The sequence below is a fragment of the Drosophila gunungcola genome, assembly GCF_025200985.1.
Source record: "Drosophila gunungcola strain Sukarami chromosome 3L unlocalized genomic scaffold, Dgunungcola_SK_2 000002F, whole genome shotgun sequence".
Lineage (NCBI taxonomy): Eukaryota > Metazoa > Arthropoda > Insecta > Diptera > Drosophilidae > Drosophila > Drosophila gunungcola.
The window spans coordinates 589,892-602,965 of NW_026453178.1; the positions used below are offsets into that span (position 1 = coordinate 589,892).

General features: G+C 39.1%; 1 protein-coding gene across 2 annotated transcripts in view; it reads left to right on the forward strand.

Annotated features, from left to right (window-relative positions):
- Nucleotides 1-11,494: 11,494 nt before the first annotated feature.
- Nucleotides 11,495-13,074, forward strand: part of LOC128257279 (dynein axonemal heavy chain 3) — a 46,828-nt gene continuing 45,248 nt past the window's right edge. Inside the window, exons 1-2 of one of the 2 annotated variants that reach the window (XM_052988231.1) lie at nt 11,495-11,938; nt 11,995-12,198. In XM_052988231.1, the coding sequence (XP_052844191.1) occupies nt 11,719-11,938; nt 11,995-12,198 (424 nt within the window). In that variant the 5' untranslated portion in view covers nt 11,495-11,718. The remainder of the gene's footprint in view (nt 11,939-11,994; nt 12,199-13,074) is intronic. The other variant, XM_052988232.1, reaches the window with a different exon arrangement.

Below are 13,074 nucleotides of genomic sequence, written 5' to 3' on the forward strand. Positions count from 1 at the left end.
TTTGCCAGCTTCAAATCAAACAATGAGCAGCGCTCTGTTTGCCGGCAAACAGCGGCGGAAGCCGAAATCGAAATCGAAACTAATTCCGAATCGTTAACAAAAACAAAGCAATGAGTCTGGCCAACAATGAGCCCCAACATGCGCCACTCGAGCCCTCAAGTGCCCCCGTCTCCGTCTCCATCTTCGTTTCTGTATCTGCCTCAGTCTCCGACTCCCGGCATCATATTCACGTGGAGATTAAGCCCAGCTGGTAGCCGGTTTGGTCCAAAGTACGGTGGTGAAATTGGCATTATTACTGGAAAATATTAAGATCGCTAAATACAAAATAAAATCTGTATCTGTAATACAAAAGTGATTTAAAAGTCCGTACATTCAAAACACAAATCAAAACTTTTAACTTAATGAGCAAAGAGCTAAGCAACCCAGTACAACATATATTTAAATGAAATACCTAAGGTTGGGATCTCATATTATATAAACAACCCGTTTGTAACCTACTCTTGTTCTTTTGTGATAATACAATTTTTGTTTTTAGTTTTTTAAGTTATACAAGCCTAAAAATCACTTGTATTTAGTTTTGAGCAATTAAACAATACAACATCCAGTACTTTATATATGAACGAAGAAGTTAAAGTTCGAAGCTCATATTAAATATATTCTTTGATGAAATATGATGATTTCTACTTCTAGTTTTTGCTATAACACATAACAAAATTGTGATTTAGGAATAATTTTAGTTATCTTAACGAATAGCTTCTAGTTTTGATTAATAACACAAGCTTTACAGAACGTGAAAAATCATTGACTAAAATAAGCTTCTTTATTATATTATCAATTAATTAAACTTTTTTTCAAGCTACAAAATTATTATACAAAATACAGAATGTAAAAGAAACATTGACTCAAGTGAACTTCTTTATTAAATTATCAATAATTGAAATTGTATACAAAATTTGGTTAATATAACCCATAGTGGCCAGGTGGAGTTCGGGCGAAGATTGCCCAGTGCGGAACTAAACGCTCTACGTTTCGCTTTCGTTTGTCGTTCGCTGCTTCGATCGGATTCGATTGCTATTGCCAGAGCTTAAGATATGGTTTCACGGTCAAGTGCGAGCATCGGGCCTCTTAACAAGATCTAATGCAAAAACACAATGGTCTTCGAACATTTTAATGGTGGCGTACGTTTACGTTTGCTGCTCGCACAGCTCGGGCATTTATTAATAGTTTCGAACGTTAATTTCTCAAGTGACTATCGGTAATTTGCGTACTACTCGTTTTCGAGTTCAACGAACCGCTCAAGATTGATAGTTGGCAAAAGGTCGCACGGGCAGCACGGTCGCATTTGTTTAATGGCTTTTGCTAATAAGTTTTCCAATTTATTTTAATTTGTTTCGTTTTGTGATTTGTTCAGGATTTTGCTTTGTGTTTTTGATGTCACTTTGGAATGTGTGAAAGGTACATCTTTAAAAATAATTTCGGTTATTTTAACTATAATTTATATATATATATTTCATGTGGAAATATTCAAATGCTTTATCTTAAATGTTTGTCATACTCTTCCTGATTTGTTTGCTATTAAGAGAGTAATAAGAATAAAAATACTTGGTTTTCATGTTTGAAATTACGAAAATTCATCAGGTAGGCAAAATGTTCAAGTTCCTAACCTAAATCATGCTATTTTAATACAACAGGTTTTAAGGCTTTTTTTATAAGAAATAGGTAGCTTAATAAATGGGAACAAACTAAACAAAACCCTCATCCTTTTAAAACGAAAATAACTAAACACTTTGAAGAGATTTCAGACAAAGTCATGACATTTTTTATGCATTTGTATATTATTAAACATATTAATGACTATTTCTTGTCACTACTAAAGACAGTATCCCCATCGATAACCCATCCTGTCAGCTTAATCGGCTAATTGTTAAATGGTGGAACTTAACGACCCGCCAGAGTTTTTGCTGTAATATGCGGGTCCTGTAGCCCGCATCCCGTTAACTGCTCCTTGCCATAAGGATATCAAAGATTTCGCCGAAAATATGCTGCACGCGAAAAGGACGAAAAGACGAGGAAACAAGGGAGCAGCTTACAAGTTGGGCGCATGTTATGCTCTGCCGAAAAACTTTGGCTATGAAATTCATAAACTTGGCAAAACAAGGCAGGGGGAAAAGGACGAGTGGGGGGAACCCGGGAGTTACCCGGGGAAACTTTTCACAAATCATGCATATGATGCTGGGGCACTTTCACTTTGGCCCTCCCGAGGGTCTTACGAACATTGGCAACCACCTCCCCGCCCCGCGGCCTTGCACTAATTAAAGAGACAAAACTGCGTAAGTTTTTCGGTTTTTCAAGAGTCATCGTCATCGCCATATAGCCATCTTGAGTTTTGGCCCAAAATGTGTGTCAAGTGGCAGCGAGTGCAAAACAAAGCAAATGGGGTGTGCAATCTGCTGTAAACAACCATAAATTTTGCCTGCTTTGGCTCTCGACTTCGACGGTAGTTGCTAAAGGGAACTAAGGCCCTCATAAAGGGGCCAAATATATATATATAGATTAACCACTCCTGATCCCCGGACAGCGGCGTCCTTATCGCAATCACTCACATCGCCACTTGTGAAATAATGGCAGACCACCGAGATGAGGATGCAAATACAGTATAGCTTCCATTACATGGATTTTCTTAAATTTAGTGAAATATTTTACAATGTGTTAACAAAAGCTATAAAAACTTTTATGGGAGTATCTTTTAAATTAAGTTTTTTGAGGACAACATTCTTTTAAACCAAAACAATTTAATACTTAATTTTGTTTGGTTATTGACCCCTTGTTTTACTTCCTATTACTTCCTTTAACTTGAATTTTCAAATACCATACTAAACAGAAGATTGCTGAGTTGAAAAATGTTCATAATTAAGTACAAAATCATTTTAAAGGGTATTTATTGAATAATACTAATAATAAATAACTAATATTTAAAAAGGATTTAAAAAGACAAATTTTAAATTTTAGGAATTTCTAAGAACCAAAGAAATTATTATTTAATATTTTGTCTGCATAGCAAACTTTTTCCAACACAATTTTAAAATGTGCCAGATGGCGGTTTAAATTATGTGTGCCCAACTGTATAGATTTTGGCGGTATGCTTTGTACCAAAAGCATGAAGCGAAGCATGAACATCCTATGACACATTATAATATGTATAAACGATATTTTATGACAATCAATTTGTTTCAATCCAATGGACACACCCGCCGCATGTGAGCTGGCGTTTGTGTTGTGCTCTCATTTATGTGATTATTTGATTTGTGTTTTGACGTTGATATTCGCACACACAGAATCAAAGCCCGAAGCTCTTGCATAACGAATTTTATGAACTAGAAAGTATCATTAATTTAATACGCATTCGCATACGCAAACAAGCCGATGATATTATAGTATGGTTGGGCTATGGTTTGGCTGTGGATGGGCCCTTAGTTATGCTCTTCTGATCATTGTAATGTAAATACGGCCCGACTCCGGCCGCGTGCAATCATAAATAAACATTCGACACAAACACAATAAATGTCAAAAAGTTTCGCCATTATCCGCTCGCCAGTTAATGTCCTTGTCGCCGTTGTCAGCGTCGTCATCGCTTCGTTCTTGTTGTCGTTGTCGTTGTCGTTGTCGTCTTGAAAGCGAACACAGCGCTTTATTATTTTAATGATTTCGCAGTGCCCGCATCCTGTCAGCGCTCCAGCAAGTCCTGGAACTCTCATCCAGCTCCTGCGCTGTCCTGCGGCATTGTGTTTACATTTGTAATTCAATTCGCGACCGCTCCTCCTTCCAAAAAGCTCACCATCACCATCGCCATCTCCGTCCGCTTGTTATTATTTTACATGTCGCTCGCTGGCTCACTATAATTTATTAGCAATTTGCATAATTTTCCTTTATAAAGCATTGCCTCTGTTTTCCGCTGCTTTTTGCTTTTAGTGCTGACACCGCGCCATCAACTCTTTTTGGCCAGTGTTATGCAAATGGCCCGCTCGTAATACCAATGGGTTCTCAACCCGCATTACGGCTATGCACGATCGCTGTCAATGGGCATTTTGTTGCCCCGATTATTGTCTGAATACCGCTCGAAGTTTGCATTCACATCTGCTCTGAACTCTGCTCAAGGCAAGGTCTCAGATCTCTGGGTTAGTTGGTTTAAAGCAGCTGTCGTTTATGGTTCTTATACAGGGCCAGGGAACTCGCAAAGATCGGAGAATGTTTCACGTAAAATCTTAACTAGCATTGATAAAGTTCAATTTACTTACTTTTAATATCTTTCTTAATATAAAAACCTGATAACAATGAGCAAAGAAAACCCAAAATAAAAAACAACCAAAGCTTGGTTTTATAAAAATAAATATATAATGCCAAATAATTATATTACTTCTTTTTTTTCATTTTCAAAGTAGTTTAGACTGTGTTTTAACGAATTTTTTTTTTTAAATGTATTTTGAAAACTGTAGGCCAATGATCAAAAAATATTATTTAGCCTGGTTCTTGCCCTGAATTTTTAAAATTTAAGTCGTATTTTAAAGATAATTAAAATATAAACAAACATATAGAAACGCCATAATAGTTTATATTTTAAATGAACGTCTTTTATCAACTCTTAATTATATCAAATGAATGTCGCTTTGCACATTTTAATTTTAAGTGAAATACATTTTAAAAACTTAAGTCTTAACATAACATGGAGTGAAAATACAAAGACCTACATTGCTATCTTTACAAAATTAATTGTATGAAAGTATGACATCTACACTTAACTTTATTAAAAATATCTTATAAGTTGAGATTGCAAAAATAATTGCAATTTAACCTCAAACATCAACTTTTAAGACCACGATCTCAAACCCGCTAATTTCCTTTATTAGTCTAATGAAAACTGGTTAATTTCCTGCATCAGGACCTTCGAGAAGGAAACACAATGCAAACAAAGTACAAAAGTATCTTTATTATTTCTTAGTGCTTCAAGAGTTGTTTTTATTTTCGCTTTGTTTCCAGTTGTTTTGCTCCTTTTAAACCGAGCTTAACTTTTGCAGCATAAACAATTAAAAATTAATTTAAAAACTTTTGGCCAAAGATAAACGGAGGATGACGGTGAGCGAGGAATCGAGAGAATCAGTTAGCTCATTAAACCCGCCACATGGTCTTGCGGTTCTGTTTTCGGACCAACTTTCGGTCGAAGGAGCTGCTGCATCATTACGCAATCTTTGAAGTGGACTTTAAATGGGGTTTGGGAAACTAAGCGAAACTATTTAAAATACCATTTGCTGGGGAATCAATCGACAGCGGATGGGTTTTGTAATTAGGCGGCACAGAGGCCCACGAACACGCCCCAAAAATATATAGACTCTAGTCAACGTTATTTCATAAACACGCTCAAGTGATTTGGCAAACTTGTGGGTGTGTTGGGCTGGTTCGGTCGGACTTTGAGCAATCCCGATTTGATCCACAGATCCAGTGTTTGCCCGGCTGTCTGTTTGCCCTGCCGGCAAAGGTCTCCGGGTCCACTGTTTGACTTGAAGGTATTAGAAACTAATTTGTACAGCAGCCAAAGCAGCCGCAATGGCAGCAACAGCAGCAGCAGCAGCAGAATCAGAAGCAGAAGCAGCAGATCCTTGGCCAAAGCTAACCAGGATACAAACAACAATTGTTTGCCTGTCCATCCATCTATCCCGGGCTTTGGCCCTAGTTGGCCATCCACTTCGGTCTCGCTGTTTTCGGGCTTTGCACAAGACAATGAGCAAAAAATTCAAAGGCAAAGGCGGAGGCGGAGGCTTGGGCAAATCCCCAACAATGGCAGCAACAACAGAATGGCTAAATCATATGGCCCGACTAAAAGGACCACTGACAAAAAAGGGACTCGTCTCGTTTTTAAGTCGCCTGCGGCTTAAATTTTCTTAAATGTTACTTTGTCTCTGGCAGACGACACAGGGCAATCCCGACCGACCGACCCCGAATAACCAAGGACATGACAGTCTTTTTACGGTTTAACTAAACAATCTCCTCACGAGTAAATATTTTCGGGCATATGCAAAACTTTACTATGAACCGACACCAACAACGAATCCGAATCCGAGTCAGAGTCAGAGTCCTCCGGCTTCTGGCTAAGTACATTTATCTTTAGACTGAAAACCATAACAATTTAGTGTTGGAAATTTTGAGCTACGCATTGCAGAATTTGCTCGCAAACACACACCCACACACACATGGCCCAGAAAAACACCCACATGGACACACATAGTTGGACTTCATGGTTTATCCGGCAGATATTCGCACAAATATTTACCCGGGTCGAACATTTTATCGGAGAACGCAGAAAATGCTTAGCTAAGCGAAACGTTATTCCTGCCCTTAAAGTTGCTCGTCCAATAATTAAATTTATAAACCAAATTTTGGTATGCATTCCCATGAAAAAGGGAACGAATTTTAACCTTAATTTACTGTTTTATGAAAACAATTTGACAATACCTTGCAATTTAAGAAAAGTATTTTCTATATTTTTACTTTAATTAAAGACTTTCGTTTAATTCATAAGGTAAAAGAAATTTTGGTATGCATTCCCATAAAAAAGGGAACGAATTTTTAACTTAATTTTACGGTTTTATGAAAACAAGGGGAGTAAGGGGAATATTTATTTTGTTTCATTTTCTATATTTTTACTTTAATTAAAGACATTCGTTTAATTGGTAAGGTCAACTGAATAGGCTATCACGTATTCATATATATTTATATCTTTGACACCGTTGCGGTTTCCACTTCGAATCACATTTTTCCCTCCATCAGATGTCACTCGATCGCAATTGATGTGACGGTTCGAGGATAAATCAGGAATGACTGGCTATATTTGCTGTGAATTTGCATTGATGATTGTTGACATTTAAAACAAATATGAATATACAGTATACAGTGGGCAGATTTCAGTAGCCAATCGTAATTTTAATTTTTTTTTAGTAATATATGAAATGAGATGGGCTAAAGTGAGTTGCAAATTGTTATGATTAATGCGAACATGAGCTGCGCCAACTTTTCATTATGGGCATTAAATTTTTGCACATTTTATAATTTAATTGAATTTCGCTATATATACTTTTTATCGCACTTTTCCAAAGCTAATTTATGATTGCTCAATGCGGCATGTAATTGCATACAAAAGCCTTTAATGACGGCCCGCTCACAGTATCTCTGTTTCTGCATACTTATATAAAGCGTTTGTATTTCATGCTTTTTTTTCGGTCTACCCACTTTGACATTCCATAATTATATTCACATTATTAATGATAACATTAAGGCGGGAGAAGAAGAAATATTAGCGATAAAAATTGATTACAATTTAAGCGAATACCGATAATTAACCCACCGTAAATATAGCCGTGATTTAAGCTGGCTTAAAGCGCCGCCAGATATTTCGTTTCGTCTGCCAATCGGCAAATCGCTTGACTTCCGAGCTTGATCATCCCACCGGAGCGTGGTCCTTCATCTTGGAACCAATTAGCGACCGGGAATTAAGTGCTCATCAGACGTCTGCCCGGGCTTAAGGCGGCAGCCCACCTTTGGCTTCAATTTTGCCACCATTTTCATTGCGATTTTGCAACCCACTTCCCAACCCATTTCCCGGCCATGCATAATAGGGCCCACACAAATTAGTCAAACGCAGGGCAAACTTGGTCGCAAACAGAGCTGCAAATGCGTCGCAACATGCACGGTTCAGGACGAAGGACGAGCCCAGACAGACGGATCCCTGGCCAAGAGGTGGAGTTGATGGCGATGGACTGGTCCTGGAGCAGCCGACACTGCCAATTGCGACGACTCCCAGTTTGGTCGCACGATTAATCGTCGTTGCAAATTGTTGGCACGTTTTCAATTGACAACAGAGTGCGTCGCAGCGTCAACCCCTAATTTGCACTATGACCCCCGACCCCAGACCCATTTCAACCCCCTAACCCCCTTTGATGGGTGTAAATCACACGGTGTTTGCTCTCGCTCCTGTTGCATCTTTTACGTGCTGCCCGATATGCGACACTCTGCCACTGGCCTTCTTATCCATGGCCACCCATTTACCACCCACCTTCTGCCTCACGCCTCACGCCCTTTGACCTCCAATCCCTTAACCCCCCTTCATTCCCTTTTCACGTGTGACGGGCCTTTTTAAAACGCCGACCACGACGCCTCTGTCGTTTATTTTGAATGTAATTTTTCAAGTCGCGACGTCTTCCAGCGCTGCCCATTAATCACGTGGACAAAATGCGATTCGCCAAGGCAGAAAACGGAAAAAATACAGAATCGAGGCAAATAAACAATGGGGAAACAGAGAGTGTGGGCAAAAAAGAACGAGCAAAACTTTGCCTTGACGAGGCAGTTCTTTAATTATACCCTATCAAAAAGAGTTATGCAGTATCTTTAAGCATTTTGTAATGCGTATTTTTATACCGAGATTTTAATCAATGCAAACAAAATATATCAATAATGAAATGTCATCATGTTAAGCTAGTAACAAAAACCCCATCCATTTTTGCAAAAATGTACGAAAAATCCGAAAATTGTCGGGTTATTATTCAAGAATTCAATTTGATTGCTAAATTATTTATTTTTTCATACCGCTTTTTTACGTTTAATAGATTTTATTAAGTGAAAAATACTCTTTGTATAATTTCAAATCAAAACAAAGAATTTCGTCTTGAAATAAATTATAAAAAAAAAATGCAGCTCTCCCTCTAAAAATAGATTTAAAATACATATCATAAACAACTTAATAATTCAAGATTTTTTTATGTTGAGGTAAAGCCTTTATTTTTGTATTCTTAAAGTGCCAATGGAAAGTTTTCATATTTTCCGTTTACTGACGCTGTGTCAGTGATTTATTTGCCGCTCTTCCACCAAGATTTATTCCTTCATTTGTATTGAGGCAAACGCATATCCAATTTCATACTGCCTCACACTCCAGAAACTGATGCCTCGCACACACATGCCCTGGAAGTTAAGCTTCTTAGGGTATGATTGGATTCGACTTATTTCCGTTCCGGTGAAAATTGTTGCATACTCACAGGCTGGAAGCGATGCTGCTCCGGACTTTTGTTGCTGCTCGTTGACTTCGTTAATAATGATGTTGTCCCTCCCCCTTGTGTATTTTCAGCAATGAGGTCACGTGACTGACAGCCGTCGCATTACGGTCCTTTGTTTGCCAAAAGCCCAAGTTCCGTACCCCTGCCCTACCCCTCCAATGACAAACTAAATGCAATTTGATGCGTGTCATGGAGTCGAAAATGCGTGGTAATCATTATTTGTGACAATTGACGGAGTCGAAATCAATTTTATATTAGCTCCCCGATCCAATCATCCCTAAGCCGCTGCCCGCTGTGGTGGCAGTTAATAAATATTTGTTACGCATGGCTTCGGATGCACTGCAGCTGAAGGGATCCAGCCCGCAAAAGGACCTGTCGGTGGCACCTGCATTGCGTTTTGGGGCCAGGGCGCTTAGGCACGTGACAGGCGGATGACCTGAATCCTGGACTGGATCCTGTTTTCCCAACTCCGATAATGGTTTCGCCTGCCCGGCAATTCCCACGACTTGTCACCTTGAAGGCAGAAACACACACACGATGGCTATATCAACCGCATTTGCTGCGCCCTCAAAGTTAGTCAGAGTTGAATGGCTTTGCCACAAATGTAAGGCGACCACAAGTGTCCATTAATCAAATTTCCAATTAATTTGCCACAATGAATTGCTGCGCTAATTGCAGATTCAAGCATTCCAAACCAGTGGAAGATGGGGTCGAAGTTAAAGCCCATTCCTTTAGTGGCCAGAATGCAGTGGCAAAATCGGCTCATGATTATGGATGGGATTCCCCGTTGAGCTGCAACCCTATTGGGTAGCTCAGTACCTGCCGTCGAGCTTCGCTCGAGTATTATTATTTTCCATCATTGTCAACATATCATCAGGTTCAATGACGACTGTTGTGCTGCTCCTTTTGCCAGACAGATGGGATAATAAATACACACAGAATGCCAGGAGCAGCGACAGGAGCAACACTAGGACCAGCTTTTCTGCAGCTGCAGCGCTTTATTGAAAAATGTGTGCACAAGCTGCCGCGTTACCTGCCTGCTCCTTGTCCCATGCTCGGCACTTTGAGAAAATATCTAATCAAAGGTATATTTTTATTTGGTCAGTGGGCTTTGAAAGTTTATTAAAATGCTTAAATAGAAAATCGTGAAGGAAGATAAATCTCCATTGATATTATGTACTCTAATGCCTGCGATTTCTTAGTACCCATTACAAAAGCAGAAACAATATTTTTTAAACAATATTTAAAAAAGGGAAATCTTAGTTTCTCGCTTTAAGCTTAGTTTGCTATCAATTTCAATGCCTTAATTCTTAAGGATTTACTTTTTTGTTTTATTAAAATCCTTTCACTGCAGTGTCCGGTAACTGCTTTGTTTAAAATTACTTATTATTCGGCTCACATGCACAGTTTACTTGATCCCAAGACAAAGACATTGATTCCACAGAGTGATTTGTACAAGGTTCTCAATTCAAATATGGAAGGACTCCAAATTTTTGTAATTATTTGCCTGTTTGCTTGATCCTTAAACAAAGGCATTGGTTTCATGGCAATGTGCTTGATTTATAATTATTTAGTCAATTTTCCTCAGAACGAAGCAACGCAATCCTTGTTATTATCGATTACATATCGGAGATTAGTTTTTTATCTTATAAACTTCATGAACATATAGTACCTGCGTACGAGTATTGTAAACTTCTTAAGTTGCCCAAAAAAAAAAATACAAAAATTTGGCCGAAAAAATTCAATTGCTAGTAAAATTTTACTTCCTTAAAATAATAAATATTTCCGAACAGAAGTTTTAACTAAGGTTTCCTAAAATATATTCCTAATATACCAGGTTAAGAAGCACGTATAGTTTCTACCATTGAGTAGTTAATAATTGATTAAAAAAAATTGTAATCTTTCGATTTCATTCTCTATTCAAGCTATTAAGTATTATTTCTTATAAATTACTTTTTTTTTTAAATTTGTTTTAAAATGAGTTTGTAATGCAATTTCTGAACTAATACTATCTAATATCCCTATACAGTTTTTTTCCGTGTGACTGCAGTTGGAGCAATGTGAAGCCATCTTGTTGCCAGACACAAATATCAAATATTATCGAGCAGTGCGAGCGGAGGGCGTTGAAAGGCGAGCGTTGACGGAGTGTCGGGGTATCTGCAGCTCCAGTAGCGGCTTTAGCAGGCGGTCCTGGTTGCCGGGGTTACACGTGTGCCCCCCGGTGCCCCTGCCTTCCGTGTGCCCCGGGTTTAAAGGGGTTCCTGGCCCCGGCTCCTCCGTTACCATGGCCATGGCCATGCCCATTGCCTGGGCCTCGACTTTGTTTGTAAACATTTCACGTTCATCGCTGGCCCGCAAATATTTCGCTGCTGCTCCTACTGCGCAAACTTTTGCCATCCGAGCTGTTGGTTTTGTTTTCCTATTCTCTATTTTCTATTTTCTGGACGGGAGAAAAGTATGCTCCGCACAGTGTGAAACAAATGAAAGCTGACTGGAAATCGTGTTTCGTTGTGTTGGCTTTGAATACGATTGGTTAGCAAACCGAAAATCGACGGAGGGATCCCAGACACACACACACACACACATACCCACACCCACACAGCCACCAGTCCATGTCCTCAGAATGCAGAAGAAGCTGGCTCCCGAGCGACGTCCTTACTGCGATCCTCTGCTGCAGGACGATAAGTTGAGGAGAAGGCGAACGCTGCATCTGCCAAGGGTTTCGCTGGCTCAGAAAAAGGGAGAAAAGCGGCAGCTGAACGACTGCCCCTTCTTCAATCTCAAATATGGCTTTGACCAGCTGCCCCTGGATCCTGTCAAGGAGTTTCTACAGGAGAAGATATGTGAGTGTCCTTTATGTGGTCAAATAACTAAACTTTAAACTATAATTTACCCAAAGCCCACATGCAGACGGACAAAATTGTGGGAAGCTGCAATCGGGAGTTTGATTTCCACACATACGATTTGGATAACGTTAAAGAGCATTATGATGAGTGCGATGATGACAGCCTGCGGGAACTGCAACTGGAGGACATCATGATGCCCGAGCAGTTCGAGATGCTGCGCGATGCCAAGGATCATACGTACAACTTCGATTCCACGGGTATGTGGGGGGTAAAAACCACAGTCACGTCTGACAATTAAGTGGAACAACATTTGCGCATTATCCCAGGTTTCAGGTTTCAGGTTCCAGGGCATGGGGTATGCCCAAACAAATTGCCACACATTTCGTGTTATTCAATGAGTGAGAACTTTACCGCAAAAACATAACACTTAATACTTTATTAAATGCGAAAACATGCCCTCGCCCAACTCCCCAAGTCCTTCTTGGCAGCTACCCCATTTTCCCGACTCCCATAGCGCAGCGCGCTGGAAAATTGTTCACCTGTAAACATAAAAATTCCAAACATTATCCTTTTAACATAAAATTTTATAACCCAAATGAGAAAAAAAGGTAAAACCGAAAAACAAATGCGTATGACATTTATTTGAATATCCTTTGGGAGTGCAGGGCACTCAGGGGGTGAAGGGATGGGGGAGGTGAAGCACGGGAGGGGTTGGTGCTGGGAAAGGACGAAGAGCAGGTCGAATGACTCTACAACATGTTTATCATAGTGTTTTATTTAGCATTTACATGGAACATTTTTATGTTTCCGTTTTCTTAGTTGAATACTCTTTAAAATGTAAGCTGAAATTGAAATTCCTTAATATCTGTCCCTAAATTATGCATGTGCTGTAAAAATAAATGCATAAAAATCTGCTCGGTGATTCTTAAGAACCTTTCATGCTCTATTCGTGAATTCTTTATAATTTGGAAAATTCATATCTTTAAATCTCTTTGATCTCTTTTCATACTTAAAATATATTTTTTAATATAAATGAATTATTTGTTTAAAAAACCATGCTTAACATAATCCTTAATAGGAAAGAGCAGTCCGCCAACGTTTATACCCAAAACCATTTTTCCATTCAGTCTCGC